Below are 20055 nucleotides of genomic sequence, written 5' to 3'. Positions count from 1 at the left end.
GAGGGGTTGATGAATGAAGAGAATGAGAGGGAGAGAAGGTTGCATGATGTAGGGATAGTGAATCATTAAGTACAATGGATTAGCAAGGAGGAAGTAAGGATAGCTATGAAGAGAATGAAGAATGGAAAGGCTGTTGGCCCAGATGACATAGCTGTGGAAGCATGGAGGTGTTTAGGTGAAATGGCAGTAGAGGTTTTAACCAGATTGTTTAATGAAATCTTGGAAAGTGAGAGGATGCCTAAGGAATGGAGAAAAAGTGTTTTGGTATCGATTTTTAAGAATAAGGGTGATGTGCAGAGCTGTGGTAACTACAGAGGGATTAAATTGATCAGTCACAGCATGAAGTTATGGGAAAGAGTAGTGGAAGCTAATTTAAGAAGGGATGTGATGATTAGTGAACAGCAGTATGGTTTCATGCCGGGAAAGAGCACTACAGATGCAATGTTTGCTTTGAGAGTGTTGATGGAGAAGTACAGAGAATGTCAGAAGTAGCTGCATTGTGTTTTTGTAGACTTGGAGAAAGCATATGACAGGGTGCCTAGAGAGGAGTTGTGGTATTGTATGAGGAAGTCAGGAGTGTCAGAGAAGTATGTAAGAGTGGTACAGGATATGTACGAGGGTAATGTGACAGCGGTGATGTCTGCGGTGGGAGTGACGGATGCGTTTAAGGTGGAGGTGGGGTTGCATCAAGGATCAGCTCTGAGCCCTTTCTTATTTGCAGTGGTGATGGACAGGTTGACAGACGAGATCAGACAGGAGTCCCCATGGACTATGATGTTTTCAGATGACATTGTGATCTGTAGTGAGAGTAGGGAACAGGTGGAGGAGACCCTGGAGATATGGAGATATGCTCTAGAGAGAAGAGGAATGAAGGTCAGCTGGACTAAGACAGAATATATGTGTGTGAATGAGAGGGAGGATAGAGGAATGGTGAGGATGCAAGGAGTAGAGGTGGCGAAGGTGGATGAGTTTAAATACTTGGCGTCAGTAGTTCAGAGTAACGGTGAGTGTGGAAGAGAGGTGAAGAAGAGAGTGCAGGCAGGATGGAGTGGGTGGAGAAGAGTGTCAGGAATGATTTGTGACAGACTAGTACCTGTAAGAGTGAAAGGGAAGGTCTGCAAGAGGGTAGTGAGACCAGCTATGTTATATGGGTTGGAGACAGTGGCATTGACAAAAAGGCAGGAGTTTAAGCTGGATGTGGCAGAGTTAAAGATGTTAAGATTTGCACTGGGTGTGACTAGGGTGGACAGGATTAGGAATAAATATATTAGAGGGTCAGCCCAGGTTGGAAGGTTTGGAGACAAAGCCAGAGAGGCAAGATTACGTTGGTTTGGACGTGTGCTGAGAAGGGATGCAGAGTATATTGGGAAAAAGATGCTAAGGATGAAGCTACCAGGTAACAGGAAAAGAGGAAGGCCTAAGATAAGGTTTATGGATGTGGTGAGAGAGGACATGCAGGTGGTTGGTGTGACAGAGCAAGATGTAGAGGGCAGGAAGAAATGGAAACAGGTGATCCGATGTGGCGACCCCGAATGGGAACAGCCGAAAGAAGATGATGACATGTAGAGATTTCAAACTTTTGACATTGGTAAAATTGTGCGCCTGCACACCAGAAATGTCTTAAAAGTCTTTCGGCTTTTCCCGGAAATACACAAATTCTCTATACTAGCAGGGGGTCTATATTATAATCACAAATGTTTAATGGTTCGAATGCATAAACATCGAAATTTATGCATCGAACCATTAAACAATCGAAACTTAATAAAAAAATTTATAAGAAAAAGAAACAAAACTAATGAGTGTAGTTCTGACGAAGTTTCTTTTTTTTTTTTTTTGTGGACGAAACTACTAAATAAACATTTTTATTTTATAGTGACAGTCCGTTTTTACCATCTTGCAAAAGCACTTTGTATGTTTTTATATAGCTCTGGTCAGTATTGTGCCACTGTGTTGTGTTTTTCAAATATTAATATAAATAAAACATTATTGTTATGTTTATTTTGTGTTTAATATTTTGTCTATTCAGTTTGTGTTTATAAGTTGGTATCCCACTATTCCATTGGAGTGGGTGGGGTTACATAATCATATATGCAAATTGTATGTTAATCAGCATACAGATTTTTGGCCACTTGTATCTATTTTTCATGGGCCTTTGTCCAAGCTTTTTCTGATCCCAGGTTTTGAGGTATGATTAGAACAGTTGGTAAAAACTACACAGAACATACTCTAGAGTGCAGGCTCAGATGCCATCAGTAGTACAATATGTGGTTAACTTGAATGTCACACTACACACATTTCAAGGCTTCATTGCCATCAACAGAATGAAGAGAGGTTGGTTGAAATGCCACAAAATGCATACTTCAGAGTCATTAGACTTGGATGCCACACGGTGATTGCCTGTAGGACCTATCAGACTCATTCACCACATGCTTGGATGCAGACAAATATAGTTACTGTCAGAAATTTGCTTACTACAAAGAGAAATACAGATATCAGTAGCAAATGACGACAGCAACACATAAGGCAGTGCAGCTAAGCTGGGGGGAACAAGGAGTTCTGTGAACAAGTAATATCGACAGCAAGCAATTCAACAGCATTTGGAGCCAAGTTGAGGTACCAGTAACAATGTTCAGTAGCCAAGCAAACTAGGCGAGGTATAAAGATGAAAGTAGGGAATCTTAGGTAAAATTATAAACACTTTACAAACAACCCCCTTGTGTCTGTATAGTGCACTGTGCACCACTGCTGCTCATAGTTTGTCAACGTCTAATCTAGTTATAACTGGTCATTTCAGCAGCACTGTGTGCAGGCACAGAGTAGCCAAGCCAAACAAAGAAGCAGGTCCTTCTTTGCAGCACAGTTTGGAAGCTACACGTAGAAATCACATCCATCAGAAAAATAACTGTAAATTAAGCCTGGAGCAAGTAGAATCCCCAGAACACCAGCATTTTCCTAATCACACTATGAAACAAAAGCCAATAAATGTCCTAGATGAACAAAACTGTGGTCCAATAAACAGTATTAACAGATTCACAGTAAAATTGCTTTAAAACATGTACATGGAACTGTTTAAAAAAAAACTTCCTTCATGTCTTTGGATTGGTCAATGAAAGGAATATTTTATAAAAATATAAATAGGACACTTTCACTTTCTTTTCTACTGTGGATGTTATACGAGTCAGCAAACTACAACTCACTTGTTGTGTAGCCTGAATTTAAATATTACCAAAATATTAAGCCATATAATAATGGCATGTGTCACCATATGTATACCACTGTCATTGTAAGCTCGAAATGATTGCATTCATAGTTGTACTTCTTTTCCCTTAAATTGTGTGTTATATTTCTTTATACACAATTTTCACCTAAAATATGCTGTATTACATGGACTGCACTGTGCAGTACCACCTAGTTCATAGCTGAAAATGGTCCGAGGACTAGTCTGCCTACCTTGTTAAGAAAGATTAAATAAAAACTCCAGTAACTGTGTAGAAAAGGATGTGCAGAACAGAACAGACCACCACCAAACAGAGCAGCAGATCCTGCTATGCAGCACATTTTAAAAGCTACATTTGAAAGTCATTGTGAATTAGAAAAACTGCTATACTTGAAATTTGGAGCAAGCAGAATGCCCAGGACACAATTTGTTTCATGCTGTCACTAGAATAAAATACCAAAATGTGACCCAAATAAACACAACTCTGGTACAATAGACTGTATTCGCAGATTTAACAGGAAATGCATATTAAACGCACTCTGATGGAACTGAATTAAGTAAGAAACAGTTTCCTAATTTCATTGGTACTTGTAGGAAGGTCAAATCTGGTTAGACATGGCCAGTTCATTAGTAGTGTATGGTAAGGAAGTACAGCGCAGAGAAACCCAGACAAATAGAGTGGCAGGTATTGCTATACAGTGCAGTTTTAAGAGCTTCACTGAAAAGTTACAGATGGACATAAAATCTACAACCTTCTGCTATTTATTCATGAATGTTGATAAAATAAGCTAAAAAATGAGAAAAAGCCAGCAGACTGGATCCTTGCTATTAAATCCATTTATTAATATAGACAGCAAAGGAAAACCAGACCGGTTTCAGCTGGTTAATACTACACAGCCTTCTTCAGTGTAAAACATTCTAACCAGATGCTGTCATTTATATTTCAAACAAAGTACATGATTGGTTCAGCCTAAAACTGCTCATTAAGTCCAGGTGCAAGCAAACCACCTAACTTAATAATCCATTTCTTTTCTTTGGAATTTAATAAAGAGTGCCAACCTGTTTTGTTTTGTTTTTTGCCCTTAATTATGTCAATAATAGTAAATAAAAATTTGGCAGTTGGATGTATAACATGATGTTTATACAAAGCATTATGAACTCTGCCCTTCTTAATGTTATTAATGTGTTCAGAAATCCTGAACCTGAGTGACCTGGAGGTTTGTCCTACATAGAATGCCCCACATGTGCTTGTTGCCAAATAAATAACCCAATCCGACCTACAATTGGCAAAAAACTTAATATCATACACTACAGGGGAATTTTTACTTGAAAATTGTTTTGTTTTGCTTACTTTATTGCAATTAACACAATGGCCACAGGGATAGCAGCCAATTATAGTACCTCCTGTAAGTGTAGTTTGTAAAGATTCAGAAAAGTTAGATTCATGCGGGTGCTTATAATGATTGCAACAACTGCTTAGATTCCTAACTTTACTAAAGGAGAAAAGGCATCTCTTGGGAATGATGTTAGATATTTCATGGTCATATTGCAAGATATTCCAATGCCTGTGTACACTTTCTATGAGATTCTCTGAATTCCTGCCAAATGTGGTAGTGAACCTGATTGGTTGTATAACACTATAGTCGTGCACCTTGTAAGATAATAACTCATTTCTTTTGAGCTTGTTGACCTTGTTACTGGCATCAAAAACATAACCCATTTTGTAGCCCCTACATCTAAATCTGTTTATAAGTTCCCTACTCTGCTCCTGATATGAAGATTCATCAGAACATATCCTTTTCATTCTAATAAATTGTGATTTGGGTATGTTTTTGGCAATATGTGGTGGATGGAAATTAGAGGCATGAAGAATAGTATTATATTCAGGGTGTTTCCTAAACACCTTTGTACCTAGAGTATTGTCTGATAATCTGGTAACCAGAACATCCAAGAACGTAATAGTCTTAGTATCCTGATGTAATGTAAAATGGAGACCCCATTTGTTGTTATTCAAATAAGCCAGAAAATCAAACAATTCCTCAAGTCCCCCTCTCCATACCAACCAACAGTCGTCAAGGTAACATCTCCAAATGTCCAATTGATTCAAATAAATATTATTATGGCTGTTGTAAATAAGATCTTGTTCAACATAGGCCATGAATAAGTCGTCATAAATGGGGGCAAATGAAGAACCCATCGCTGTCCCTTTAGTCTGCCAGTAACAAGTCTCTTGATAAAAAAAGACATTATTTGTTAGCACATGGGCAGCCATGTCAAGCAAGAATTCAATATATTCAGCTGGATATAAACCTGACTCATTTAGCCAGTAAGCCAAAGCCTCCAGGCCACCAGAGTGGGGAATGTTAGTATAAAGAGCACTAACATCAAGGGTACACAAGCGCCAGTCAGGTTCAAGTCGTGTCTCAGAGATAATTTATAGAAAGTTGGTAGTGTCACGTAAACGTGAGCATATAAGAGTTAACAAAGGTTTGATTTGCTTGGTAAGATAAAGGGACAAGGGTTCTGTAATATAGCCCTTCCCTGACACAATAGGCCTTCCTGGAGGATTGATAGGATCTTTATGTACCTTAGGCAAAAAGTATCACCCTTACTGGGTCTTCTGTTTGTGAGTGCTGATAAAAATTTGTTATATATGCATCTCCTAAGTTTGGTCTCTGGTCTATCATCAGACTGTGAGGACCTTAGGGTTTTCGGATTGGGATCCGTTTCAGAGGGTTCCAACATGGAAGAACCACTTGGCTCAGAAACCATATGCAATGTTGCTTTTGACAAATTACATAAACATCTGAGGGTATTAAGATCCAATGTTTGGCACTCCAAACTATTTAAGGCATATATTGCCAAGGATATAACGCCACGTGGTTTAATAGTTAGAATTCAGCCTCTTGTTAGTGAAATTGATGATGAACTCACTAATGAATGGGCTGGCATTCAACATCAAGCCAGCATGTTTTTTGTTAAAGCTTTGGCCAAGTTCTATGAACGTGTAATAGACAGAGAGGTTAATATTGTGTTGGGTTTAGTTAATGAGGTTAAACCCTTCGAGGGGGAATCTTTTTTTAACAAAAATCTTACCAAAGTGGTGTCTGACCTCAATAATTTGGAAGAACAATTGAAATCTAAGAAAATCAAAAAATTTAATAGAGACCAGTCAGACTACCAAGGGAGCAACCCTTTTACTATCACTAAACATGTCAAGTTTCAGTCACAACCAAGTCGTCCTTCCAAAAGGAAAAGACCCAAATCTATATTAAGGAATCGTATCTCAGATACAGGATCATCTACGGATGAACTTTCGTCCTGTAATGAGAATGACTCACAGACTGCATCAGGATCACCCTCTCCCAAAGGAATTTCTTCTGGTGTCCCTTTAGGCCCAAATACCACCGGGGGGGAAGGAAGCATAAAGCAAATAAACAGCATTCAGGGCTTGCTCAAACTGGCAATGCAGAACTAAATGTTTGGTCTAACCATAATGTTTTAAATCATCTGACCATGTTTTAACACCTACTGAATTGATGGTTCTCAATAAAGGCTTAACATTTGTACCAGGCTTTTTTGTACCAGAAGATACCTTTGCACAAGATGTTGTGTCCTTTTTTAAACTGCTTAATCTAAAATTATTTTTTGGAGATAATGACAGTAACTATACTTATGATAAATTCGTGTATCATAAGTCTCAGTTCTTGCCTCCGATGCATCCTGCTGTTTTGCAGTTCCAAAATAATATTCTCAAGGATTTACATTTTCACAGGTCGGACTTTCGTTTGAAACCCAATAACATCTCCATGAAAGAAAAACATGCTATACAGGAATTACAGAATAATCATGATATTGTTATCATTTCAGCTGATACGGGTGGAGCTGTTGTGGTTTTGAATTGGCTTGCCTATGATCAGAAAGCCAAAAGACAACTCACAGACAAGAAATACTATGCAGAGATGGCTATTAATCCCACTATGAGGTTTAAGAAAGAGATTGAGGATTTTTTGGTTCATGCCAGGGATGCAGCTATTATTGATGGTGAAGTTATGCACCAACTTTTGGTTCAGGATCCGATGAATCAATATATATACTTTTTGCCTAAGGTACATAAAGATCCTATCAATCCTCCAGGGAGGCCTATTGTGTCAGGGAAGGGCTATATTACAGAACCCTTGTCCCTTTATCTTACCAAGCAAATCAAACCTTTGTTATCTCTTATATGCTCACGTTTACGTGACACTACCAACTTTCTACAAATTATCTCTGAGACACAACTTGAACCTGACTGGCGCTTGTGTACCCTTGATGTTAGTGCTCTTTATACTAACATTCCCCACTCCGGTGGCGTGGAGGCTTTGGCTTACTGGCTAAATGAGTCAGGTTTATATCCAGCTGAATATATTGAATTCTTGCTTGACATGGCTGCCAATGTGCTAACAAATAATGTCTTTTTTTATCAAGAGACTTGTTACTGGCAGACTAAAGGGACAGCAATGGGTTCTTCATTTGCCCCCATTTATGCCGACTTATTCATGGCCTATGTTGAACAAGATCTTATTTACAACAGCTATAATAATATTTATTTGAATCAACTGGACATTTGGAGACGTTACTTTGACGACTGTTGGTTGGTATGGAGAGGGGGACTTGAGGAATTGTTTGATTTTCTGGCTTATTTGAATAACAACAAATGGGGTCTCCATTTTACATTACATCAGGATACTAAGACTATTACGTTCTTGGATGTTCTGTTTACCAGATTATCAGACAATACTCTAGGTACAAAGGTGTTTAGTAAACACCCTGAATATAATACTATTCTTCATGCCTCTAGTTTCCATCCACCACATATTGCCAAAAACATACCCAAATTACAATTTATTAGAATGAAAAGGATCTGTTCTAATGAATCTTCATATCAGGAGCAGAGTAGGGACCTTATAAACAGATTTAGATGTAGGGGCTACAAAATGGGTTATGTTTTTGATGCCAGTAACAAGGTCAACAAGCTCAAAAGAAATGAGTTATCTTACAAGGTGCACGACTATAGTGTTATACAACCAATCAGGTTCACTACCACATTTGGCAGGAATTCAGAGAATCTCATAGAAAGTGTACACAGGCATTGGAATGTCTTGCAATATGACCATGAAATATCTAACATCATTCCAAAGAGATGCCTTTTCTCCTTTAGGAAAGGTAGGAATCTAAGCAGTTGTTTCAATCATTATAAGCACCCGCATGAATCTAACTTTTCTGAATCTTTACAAACTACACTTACAGGAGGTACTATAATTGGCTGCTATCCTTGTGGCCATTGTGTTATTTGCAATAAAGTAAGCAAAACAAAACAATTTTCAAGTAAAAATTCCCCTGTAGTGTATGATATTAAGTTTTTTGCCAATTGTAGCTCGGATTGGGTTATTTATTTGGCAACATGCACATGTGGGGCATTCTATGTAGGACAAACCCCCAGGCCACACAGGTTCAGGATTTCTGAACACATTAGTAACATTAAGAAGGGCAGAGTTCATAATGCTTTGTATAAACATCATGTTATACATCCAACTGCCACCTTTTCATTTACTATTATTGAAATAATTAAGGGCAAAAAACAAAACAAAACAGGTTGGTACTCTTTATTAAATTCCAAAGAAAAGAAATGGATTATTAAGTTAGGTGGTTTGTTTGCACCTGGACTTAATGAGCAGTTTTAGGCTGAACCAATCATGTACTTTGTTTGAAATATAACTGACAGTATCTGGTTAGAATGTTTTACACTGAAGAAGGCTGTGTAGTATTAACCAGCCGAAACCGGTCTGTTTTTCCTTTGCTGTCTATATTAATAAATGGATTTAATACCAAGGATCCAGTCTGCTGGCTTTTTCTCATTTTTTACTTGGAATTTCTCTTGAAGCCGTGCAGTTGCACCCGTGCAGGAAGTACTTTTTTGTTGATAAAATAAGCTGCCATGCATCAGATAGCTAGGAAGCAAGACAAGCTGCCATGCATCAGATAGCTAGGAAGCAAGACAAACTGCCATAATTCAAGTAGCTAGCAAATGACAACACCTTCCCCGGGTGGGCTTGAACCACGTACCTTTCTGTTAATAGCCAGATGCACTAACCAACTGCACTACAGGTACTTAAGTTAGAATGTTTGAGAGGATTGTGTCTTGCAAGCCAAATACCAAGGCTTGACATTAGCTGAATACCCTGTAGAAGTAGTGTTAACACAATATACACCGACAGTTTTCACAGTGATTCAGAATTATAGACTTTAATCTTTGTAGTTGTATATGTCTTGCCAATGATAATATTGCAGTCTTAAATACCACCATCCCAAACAAGTGTTTAACTGTTGGCACAACCTGGATGACAACTGCTTTTGCTGTCTTAAGATTTATGCCAGCATTTGGTGCTTTTGTTTATGTAATGTGCTTTGAGCTTGCTTACTAATGAAAAAAAATTCAAGTCTTGTTTTCAGTCCTTACATTGCTGCTGTTATTCAAATTGCAGGTATGCAGCACGGACCGACTGTGGCTGTAGGTATGAAATGTGTGTACAGCTTCTGTCACAATTTCATGGTGTTCTTCATGAATTTCGTCCAGAACGGCTGATTTTACAACAGTGCAGTGATTCAGAGTGGAGGCAGGTATGTCTTGAAATAAATTATGTGATATTCCAAGTTCCCTCTGAAAATAATTTATATTTGTGTATACTGAATGAAACAGTGCTATTACCCAAGCTAAATATCAAAAAGAAATGTTCTACCAGATTAGAATTGATTAACATTGCAAAAAGAGTTAATGGACTTTATAAGGAAGAGTGATGGTTCTCATTCTCTATATGCTGCTGTATTAGATTAAATATAGTGTGTGGAGTATGCTGTGCATTACTGGTATTCCTTTTCCTAGTGTTTCTGAAGCTGATACAGACTTCTGTTGAGTTGGAAGTATCAGTCACCTATACACTCCGGCTCCACTCTGAGGTATTTTGGTCAGCAGCTTTAAGCAGAACTACAGTACTAGATTGGGTGCACACCATAAGATACTAACTTGTAGGTAATAAATGAAAACATCCACTAATCTCTTCTAGCTCTATGTAGTCATTGTCTAGCCAGAAATAAATCTAGTAATGTGATAAAAAGTAAACAGTAGGGCTTATAACCACAGCTGTTAGGATTGCTTGGCTGATAAAGTTTCATAGGCTGCCATCTCCTTCATTCCGTTGCGCAATTCGGATTGATAAAGCCTAAGTCCAGTTCCTTCCTTCTGTGAAAAGCTAAAAAGAAATGACTTCAAGCTACCTTTGTTGGTTTAAGTTTGTTTTTTCTTTGAGGTTTGTCTTTCAAACTGTAGTAACTTTCTTTCATTACTTTTTCTTCTACTAAATCCCCAATCCCGTAGTAGTATGTTTCTTCTAGTTTTTCAGAACAGAGATGCCCACAGAACTCCATATTGAGCCTTGGCCCCATACGTGTTTTGTTTCATGTGTGCCTATAGCACACAGATTCCTCTTGCCGACAGATGGCAGTGCCAGATCCTTTTATATGCTATAGGGCCTGAGGGGGTCTATATTATAACACCGAACATTCAAAATGTTGAGTGTTCTAATATCAAACCCTAGCAATCGAAAAAAAAAGCATATAACATTTGGAACAGCAAATTTTTTTCCTAGGAAAACATTTGCTGTTCCAAAACACATACACTCAACACAAGCACACCAAACAAACAGCAATCCCCACGCACATACACCTAAACTCTTACACCTAACCCTACACCAAACTATAGATACACCACTAACTATCCACTTACCTTAACCCAAACCCTAACCCTAAGGTCTGTCACTATCGCACAGTCACCTCACCCGCGCCCTAACCCTAACTCACCTAACCCGCCCTAACCCACACGTCCACACAATCGCACACTTACCTGAACCCGACCCGTAACTTTCCACCAGAGCACTGAAAATACCAAAGCAACAGACACGGACAACCGAATTCTTTCCCTAGGAAAGAATTTGGTTTCCTGTTTCTTTGATATTTTCAGGTCGATATTAGAACACTCGACATTTCAAATGTTTGGTGTTCTAATATAGACCTGGGCCTGAGTACTGCTCCAGCTAGAATTAAATCCAGTGATACTTGCTAATGAACTAGTATATGTCCTGAGTGAAATAACTGCTACAGTATTCTTAACATATGAGTTTTCATCCACTGACGTCTGCCTGAGGTACCAAAGCTTTACCTTCCCAAGGGCATACATTGATAGGTGATCTCAGCTCTTATGCTTTGGGGTATATAGATGGAAGTACGCATGAGTACCTCCAGCTCTCTTACTGCTAGCCCAAATGCACTTCTTGCGTTCATCAGACTGATCTCTGCTGAGTCATTGGTACCACTGTTTTGATTTTTCACTTTTTAGATAAGTACCTTGTTGAGGAGCCTTTCTTTTGTCATATTTTATATTTGTACAGGTCACTTTTGTTAGATGTAAGGTAGGAGGAGTAAGTGCAAGTGCATTAGACAGATCCCATACAAGAACTTGCACATTGTCACTTTTGCTTAGTCCAGAGCATAACTACAAACCTGCTCCATCTGCCAGTCATTCGTTCCTAAAAGCCTTGGGTCGAGGCTTTCCTCCCCAAATACGTTCCATGAAACTCATCATCTAAAAAGCTTGACCCACCCCAAAATGGCAGAATCCCCAGCATTCAGTGTTGCCCTTCTGCCAAAGAAGAAACTCAAAAGACCCTGAGATGACTCACAGCCTTACATCCCTGAGTCAGCTGCACCTGCTGAGGTTACAGAACCTGTGTTCCATCAAATACCAACTCATTTGCCCGCTACCAAAATCCTGTCAGAGGGTGGAATGGCTTCAGAGGCCTTGCAGGCAGTGGACACCTCAGACAAACCATGTCTCATTATTTCAGTGTCCACAAATCCTAGTCAGGGAAGAGGTTCCAGGCACTCTGGAAGTATGCCAAGGTTCTGAACCTCCAAGACTAGTCCAAGCAGATGTCACACCTAGAAAGAAAAAGCCGAAAGCTAAGCATGTGACATTCACTACAACTTCCAAGGAAGAAGAAGAATGGATGGATTTTTCCCAAGGCTTGTTTAAGGCATTCATGTCCTGAAGCTCCCTTCTTTTGTGTCATAGCTGCCAAAGACCACACCACAAAAGCACACAACAAGATTCCTCTTCCTCTGAGGAGAACCAGGGTATGGAGTCTGATCATTCCCCATATTCCTCACAGATGCATTCCCCAAAGCAGCTTTCCTCTGATGAAGCGGACTCCATCTCTCCTGACTGCCCTGTTGGGGAGACTATCCATAACATGATGAGGCATTTTGAATGGCAATCAAAACAAATCTCCGATGTTCAAAAGAGATACTATAGTCTCCTGTAAATGGGCTCTTAAGCCCCTTATTTACTTAGCTCCACGTTCTAGATGCATACCAGGACACCTTTCAATGTACATCTTCATCTCCTGATTCTCAACCACTGGCAACTAAAAGACCAGCCAGATTGTACAAGGTGTCTGATGAACTAAAGCACTGCTATAAGAACCCTTTTACTGATCCTGCTACTCTCTCCTTGTCCTTTGATAAACTTCTCCCCTGTGCTAACACCCTTTCCACAGATAAGGATAGTAGGGCTATGGATAGGTGGGGAAAGTAGGTTTACACCTCTTACACCCTTGCATTCAGATCTAGTAACTACCAGATGCAGATGACTAAATATTTGCTATCTGTTCTGCACTCTGTAAGTAAGGTCATAGCAGACCTGCAGTCTGCAGATTCTAAGCAGCAAATGCAGACCTTACTGTCTCAATCTACTTGAACTGCAAGGCATAACATCAAATGTAGTTATGATGTAGATTCCTCTTCCAGGGCTGCAGCCACAGGTTCAGTTGTCAGACTTTATGCATGGTTGCACAGCCAACCCATTCCTAGATTCTCCATTAGACAGAGACCTCCATTTGGTCCAGAAACAGCAAATCTCTTCAAAGCCCTCCAAGAGCAGGGTGTAACTTTGAAGAACAACCCAGCAAAGCCCACTTCCTTTGTCAAGAAGGACCCTTGGCCCACTCACAAGGAACAACACCAGGAAAGAGATTCTCAGACAAACCACACAGGAATCTCCTTCCGGGAGACCTTCATTTAGAAGCAAAAACCTGTGACTACCTTTCCAACTACACCTCTCTCCTCCTGAAACCCTCCATTCCTCTTTCAAAAAGACTTTCCTTGTCCCTTCCTTTCTGGAAAAAGGTAACTACAGACAAATTGGTCCTGAATATCATCAAAGAAGAATATGCTGTGTCATGGGAAAGCATCGCCTGTCCAAAAGGGCTTGCCTTCCCCTTCAAAAAACCAGCTCCTTTTGCACAACCCTGTCATTCAGGACTTACTAGATGAAGGCACCATAGAGTGCCGCCGTCCTTCACAGTAAAAGGGTTCTATTTCAGAATCTTTCTGGAGCCCAGGAAGGAAGGACAGTGGAGACTTATTCCAGGTCTCTGTCTTCTAAACACCTTTCTGAAGATACCCACTTTTAAAATGCTCTCTCTGCCCACCCTTGTGCCTTTCATTCACATCATGCTTTCCTTGTATTACTGAACCTCAAAGATGTCTATCTCCACATCCCTATTTCACCCTCTTGCAGGAATTTCTCAAAATTTTCTCTGGCTCATCACATTTTCAGTTTACAGCTTTGCCATTTGGTCTTTCTATGCCAGCAAGAGTTTTACAAAGTGCCTAGCTCTAGTGGTAGCCTTCTGTCGCACACAGGGAATTCAGATCTTCACTTATTTGGCAACCTACTGATTCAAGCTCTCTATATAGACTCCCACCTTGAGCATGTGCATTTTACAGTACATCTCCTATCCATACTAGGGTTCACAATCAACCTCAGAAAATCCCATCTCACACCCACTCAGGAACTGTCTTTTCTGAGCTGCAGACTAGACACAAACAGAATTCTTGTCTTCCTTCCTCAGGAAAAAATTATCAGTCTGACCACCTTTTTCAAAAACCTCTACTCAGTGTCTCACTGCAGAGTATGGGAAATACTCAGGGTCGTGGGTTTAATGACGGCTACCATTCCAGTGATTCCTCTGGCCAAACTACATATGTGGAAAAGTCATTGGTACGTGAAATCAGTCTCAACATTCCAATCGATACCCTAATCTCTCTATTACCTTGCTTCAGAAAGGAGCTAATCTGGTGGGAAAAACAGGTCATGCTCAACCCGGGCCTTCTTTTCACACTACCAGCCCCACCCAACCAATTACTTTACACAGATGCCTCAAACAGAGCATGAGAGGGCAGGATCCCACCAAGTGCAGGTGAAATGGTCTTCACCCATCCTGAAAGAACACATCAACCTGAAAGAAACAAGAACCCTTCTGCAAACTTTGCAGGTATTCTCCCATCTTTGGAAACCAGGCTCATTACTGTTGTATACCCACAACACCACAGGTATGTGGTATCTGAACAAATAGGGAGGCACAAGATCTTACCCACCGTGCAAGGTAGCACAAGAAGCATAGCACCTAACCACATGAATGGGCATGTATCTGATGTTGCCTACATTCACTCACAAGAGAATGTACTGGTGGAGTCCTTAAGCAGGTCCCTGGAGGACCCTCCCTAACAGAACATGACCAAATTGGTCTTCAAAACTATGAGAGATCAGCTGGGAACACCACAGGTAAACATTTTTGCTGCACCAGAAAACCACCAGCTTCCCATGTTCTGCACCAGGAGTCTTTCCCCATCAGCTTGGAGGACAGATGCTGTCTCTTTGCAGTGATTGGAGAGATTCTTATATGCCTTTCCCTTTGGGCCAATACTTCCAAAAATCCTTCAAAAAGTTCAAAAGGAAGCTCCAGAATGCCTGCTTCTGGCCAAAACAACATTGGTTTCCTCTTCTGCTACACCTCTCAAAAGGGAAGCTATTGCAAAATACTTTTGCAACCAGAACTGCTCACTTCGCAGCAAGGTCTATTTCTGCATCGAAATCTAGCCTGTCTGACTCACTGTGTGGATGATAGAGTTCTGATCCTCAAGAGACACCTCTGAGGAGGTCGTGTAGGTTCTAAATCATGTACAGCTAGGTGGAAACACATTTCTGTTTGTTGCTTCAAGCACAGCTAGGACCCATTTATATCAGAAACTCCTTCTGTCCTCAAATATTTCTGTGAATTATTATACTCTTGTCTGGCCTACTCCTCAGTGAAAGCCCATCTGTTTGCCATTAATACCTGATTGTCTCTTGATCCTCCTCCTCTTCTCATGCCCAGGATTGAGGCCAAATTTTTCTTGAGGGGTGTCCTACATATTAAGGTACCTATTTTTCCTCCCTGGAATCTCAGCTTCATGCTGGACAAACGGACTTTGCCCCTTTCAAGCCATCAGCTTCTGCTGTTTTAAAATTCTGCTGCTGGTAGAGTATCCTACTGCTGGCTCTTACCTCTGTCTACAAAGTGTCTAAATTTTAGGCTGTTGTCATTATTCCACCCTTTCTCATTTTCCCCAGTGGCAGGATGACTCTCAGGGTCAATCCATCATTCATGCCTAAGGTAGTGAATGAGATGTCCCTCAACCAGGCCATCCACCTGCTACCTTTTTCCCTAATCCCCAACATAAGGGGGAAATAATTCACCACTCTCTAGGCATTCACAAGCATCTAAGGTTTTACTTGGATAAAACAAAAAAACTGTCAGGAAAAACTGACCAACTCTTTGTTTCATTCATGGACTCTAAACTGAGCCAACCTATCTCTAATAAAACAATTGCATCTTGGATATCACAGGTTATTTCTTTCTGTTACCGTTAGAAAATAATTCTTTGCCAAGAGTAAATAACATCCAGCTAATTAGTGGGAGGAGCTGAGAAATAGCATTCCTAATTTTACCGGAAGTGTTTAGAGACATCTTTATTTAGCTGTAGTACTTGTTTGACTTGCTGTACTCTCCCTATTGCTGATCTCTGTCTGCAATTGATTTTGGATTAAAGTTATTAATTTAAAGGTTGGTTACTTCTATTTTTTATATATTTCTTATATATTAGCATTTTGTTTTGTTTTAAGTTTTTTTTTTTTTTTTTTAGAGTTTTAAGAGGGCTTGGCTGGGGTCAGAAAAGTTAGAAAATAATTCTTTACAGACAGTGAATGACATCCAGCTAATTAATGGGAGGAGCTGAGAAATGTTTACTTCATTATCCTGGATTTTCATTTTTGTTTTTATTGGTGTATTATCTGAAATAGTAATTGAATGTGTATTGAGGTTTTCAATAAAATCCAAATGTTCCTGTGAAATGTAATTTCTGTCTAGTCTAGCCCAGTTATTGTAAATTCTGTCCAATTTCATACTACTGAATTCATGTCTTCCATACCGAAGCGTTTCATAGATTTCTTCAGAAGTCTACTCTCTCTTGTTATATTTTCCCTTCTAGGTCCACCTGATACATCCTCACTGTTGCAAATCATGTCCTATTCCCCACGTATAAGTAATAGTCCCTGCTGAAACCTGATTATTTCTTCCTAAATTTTCTTAATCTTCATAGTAGCAGTTTTTGGTGGAAAATAAATACACATCAGCATAATCCTCCTTTCTTGCCAGTAGCCCCATACTGCCACAAATCTACCATTATTGTCTTTTTTTCCTCTATCAGTATTGTAGTCCCTCTGGCAATTAGTATAATTGCTACCCCTTTCCTGTGTCCATATGCTCGTAATAATCTATTCCAAATTCCATTTTCTGTCAAATTCACATTCTCATTTATTTCCTGCAGCATTGCTATTTGCACTCTGCATTTCTTAATATAATTCAATACTCCTTCCTTTTGGTCTAAACCTATAAGGCCATTTACATTCCAAAATAATGTGGATAGCATAGCCATTAAGATAAAAACTTATTCTTCTACTTATACGTGACAGTTGTTTTGGATATGCATTTTCAACTTTTCTGTTGCATGCATACACTAATGTTTGTCAGACTGATCCTTTGTACAATTTATTCTTGTCATCTTCATTTGAAACTGTCATAGTTTTCAAGACTTTTTGTTTTAATGAAAACCCTCAAAAAAACTGTAGCATTAAATTATCAAGTCTGCTGGAGAAGCTATCTCTTATTTAGTTCCCATAATTTCAGACTTTATTTTTCACTGAACTGCTTGCCATTGTAGCTTTAAATCTGACATTCCACTCAGCAAAGAATGCTCAAGACTGTCAAGATTAATTGCGTGTACATACAGACACCTTGTCTCAATGGAAAGCGATTCAGTAGTGAATCTTTGTAAAATTCACTCAGAACATGGTTTTTATCATTTTGTCTTATTTTAAAGCCTGCTTGCTTACAAAGCAATTAATCTAGAAGAGAAAATACTTGAATCTAGAATAGAAGCAGCTGTCAAATGGATAATTAGCAGGGGATATAATATCCTGCATGATAACCATAAAAATCAATCAAATTATGTTAGAAAAGATTGGGAAGAGAAACTGGAAAAGGAATTTATAAGACAACAATGGAAGAATATGTGTATATCTCCCAAGTATTCAACAAAGTTCAGAAGGTTTAGGATCTTTGCTTTACATATAAATCAGTGCACTTTTACAACCAACACCCACCCCATCAGCCCAAGATCACAGCATATTAACCTTAATCTTGCTACTGTCCAGCCTTTCTTCTCTTATTATAGTGTAAAGTCTGTATTTCTTACAAATAAAAAGTACTTGTTTACTTTAACACATATGACAATCACTGAAATCACTCATCCCACATTTAAAATACTGTTACTCACACTACACAAAACTGCTTTACTATATATAACATGCAGTTTATATCATGAAATGTTTTGTACAAATATTAATAAGAACAAAAATTGTTTTACTTAGTTAACTTTTTTCCACTTTTACTGTCCTTCTAAATGTTAATGACATAAAGTAGTGCTTTACAGTCCACCCACAAGTTTAACAAAGTCAATGAAAATCCAGTCTTTTCAGCCACTTTTTCTTACAAAGCCTTATTTTACAAATGTGATTCATGCTTTATTCACTATTTCTGTGTTGCTTGTCTTCTTCCTGTTCAACTCCATCCTACAACATAAGACACTTGTTCAAATTCAAGGTACTCCTGATTCTTTTAGTCAGTTCTTGTGTTTTTTTGTGTCTCTCAAGCATTTTTCTTTGGAACACTGGAAAATGTTTCATTGGCAAAGTCTCTCTATGAAACTGCTTCCTGACTCACTTTATGTCGGATAAACTTTTTATTTCCTCCTTAGCCTGTTCTGCATAAAAAAAGGCTTTGAGCATCAAGGAAAATACTCTGAAGACAGCTGGATTTAGCAGCTTGAATCTCACACCTTCTTATCAACATTCCAATTTCTGGGGTAAATGTACTTCTCTTCTGTCATATGTACAGTGAAAATCATTTTGTCAGGATAAAGTCTGTCTGCTGGTATGTTTGTATCTTTAAAAATGTAGGTTGTGGCTGCTTTTTCATGGGTAAGAATTACTTCTGTGTGCATTTAATTTATTTTTATCTCTAAATTAGTGGAAACCATCTCTTGAACTAAAGCTGAAGCTTGAATTGCTTTTTGCTAATCAGCTGCAGAATCCTTCCCAGACAGACAGTGTTTTTTTCACATATTATAGTTGATTTTCTTTCAGGTTTTCCAAATTTCTTTTTTGCTGACATCCAGGTAGTGTGCTTACTAGCCAGTAACTGAATTTTACCCCAAACAATTTCAACAGCACTCGTTTTTCTCAGTTTCTATTTTTACACTGGAAATGCCAAGTTAAGTTGCTGATCAGTGTGCAGTCATCTTGGAAGTCCAAAAGAAGCCTCTTCTTGATGGGAATACCCCCTTCTCTCTCCCTGCAAGTGGGCAGTTACCATCTTTGTAAGACTGAGAAGTATTTTCTTGTATACAGAGCCAGATCATGGTCAAATGTGGCCATAGGCAGGGTAATGAGTCAGGGCTTCTCAAAGAACATACCCCTTGATAGCACCCCCAGCCATTCTAGTGCCTCTTTACTTGGCTGTTTCTCCCCATTTACCATAAACACTGTTTAAACCTGTCAGTGTACATAGTATTTTCTTCTTTACTTCTACAATGATTAGAGATATTTAAAACTTCTTTCAGATGTTATAGCACAAACACTGATTGCAATTTGCTAAACAAAACAATTCAGTCTCACAATGAAAACAGACTTAGCATGAACAGTAAGCTTCTCTGGCCTTGAAATTCACATTCATTGAAACAGCTTTGAAACTCGGATTCAAAGAAAATGCCTGGCCAGTGGCAGGTTAAGTTTACCTTTTGACTGTTTTCAAACCATGGGTGCCTTGACTGTTTTCAAACCATGGGCCCCTTGCACACATTTTTAGGACCATGCATACATGAGTTTTTTATACACCATCCTGAGTGTATTAAATTATATTATTGTGTAATGCAGCACCACTTATTAGAGGGTGTTTTAAATATGTGTGTTTGAACATTTTTTCAGTAAGCAGTGAAACAAAACGTATGAACCAGTAATGACAAAGCTACTTTAAATATGTGTGTTTGAACATTTTTTCAGTAAGCAGTAAAACATGAAAACTACCAAAAGTAACCACAGTGTCAGTTAGTATATTTTACTTGGAGCATTTATTATAGTGGTACCTCTAAATGACTGGGAAGGGTGGTGACATCATTATTTTAAACAGTATTTAAATGACTGTATCATGGAGTGCAATTAGAGTTTGATGAAATCCCCAGTTCCAGAGGATGAAAGCGCTCAATCTGTGTGTTTTTTATGTGGAAGAATAAAAACATCTTGTACT

General features: G+C 38.9%; 1 protein-coding gene across 3 annotated transcripts in view; it reads left to right on the top strand.

The window, feature by feature from the left end:
- Nucleotides 1–20055, top strand: part of LOC122793602 (F-box only protein 44-like) — a 606155-nt gene that overhangs the window by 508911 nt on the left and 77189 nt on the right. For all 3 annotated transcript variants that reach the window (XM_044061774.1, XM_044061776.1, XM_044061775.1), the window contains one exon: nucleotides 9742–9877. In XM_044061774.1, coding sequence (XP_043917709.1) covers nucleotides 9742–9877 — 136 coding nt within the window. The remainder of the gene's footprint in view (nucleotides 1–9741; nucleotides 9878–20055) is intronic.

Source organism: Protopterus annectens, chromosome 2.part0 (assembly GCF_019279795.1).
Source record: "Protopterus annectens isolate FY-2018-M chromosome 2.part0, PAN1.0, whole genome shotgun sequence".
Taxonomy (NCBI): Eukaryota; Metazoa; Chordata; order Ceratodontiformes; family Protopteridae; genus Protopterus; species Protopterus annectens.
Note: the sequence above shows the minus strand (reverse complement) of the source record. Positions and strands in the feature narration are given on the sequence as shown.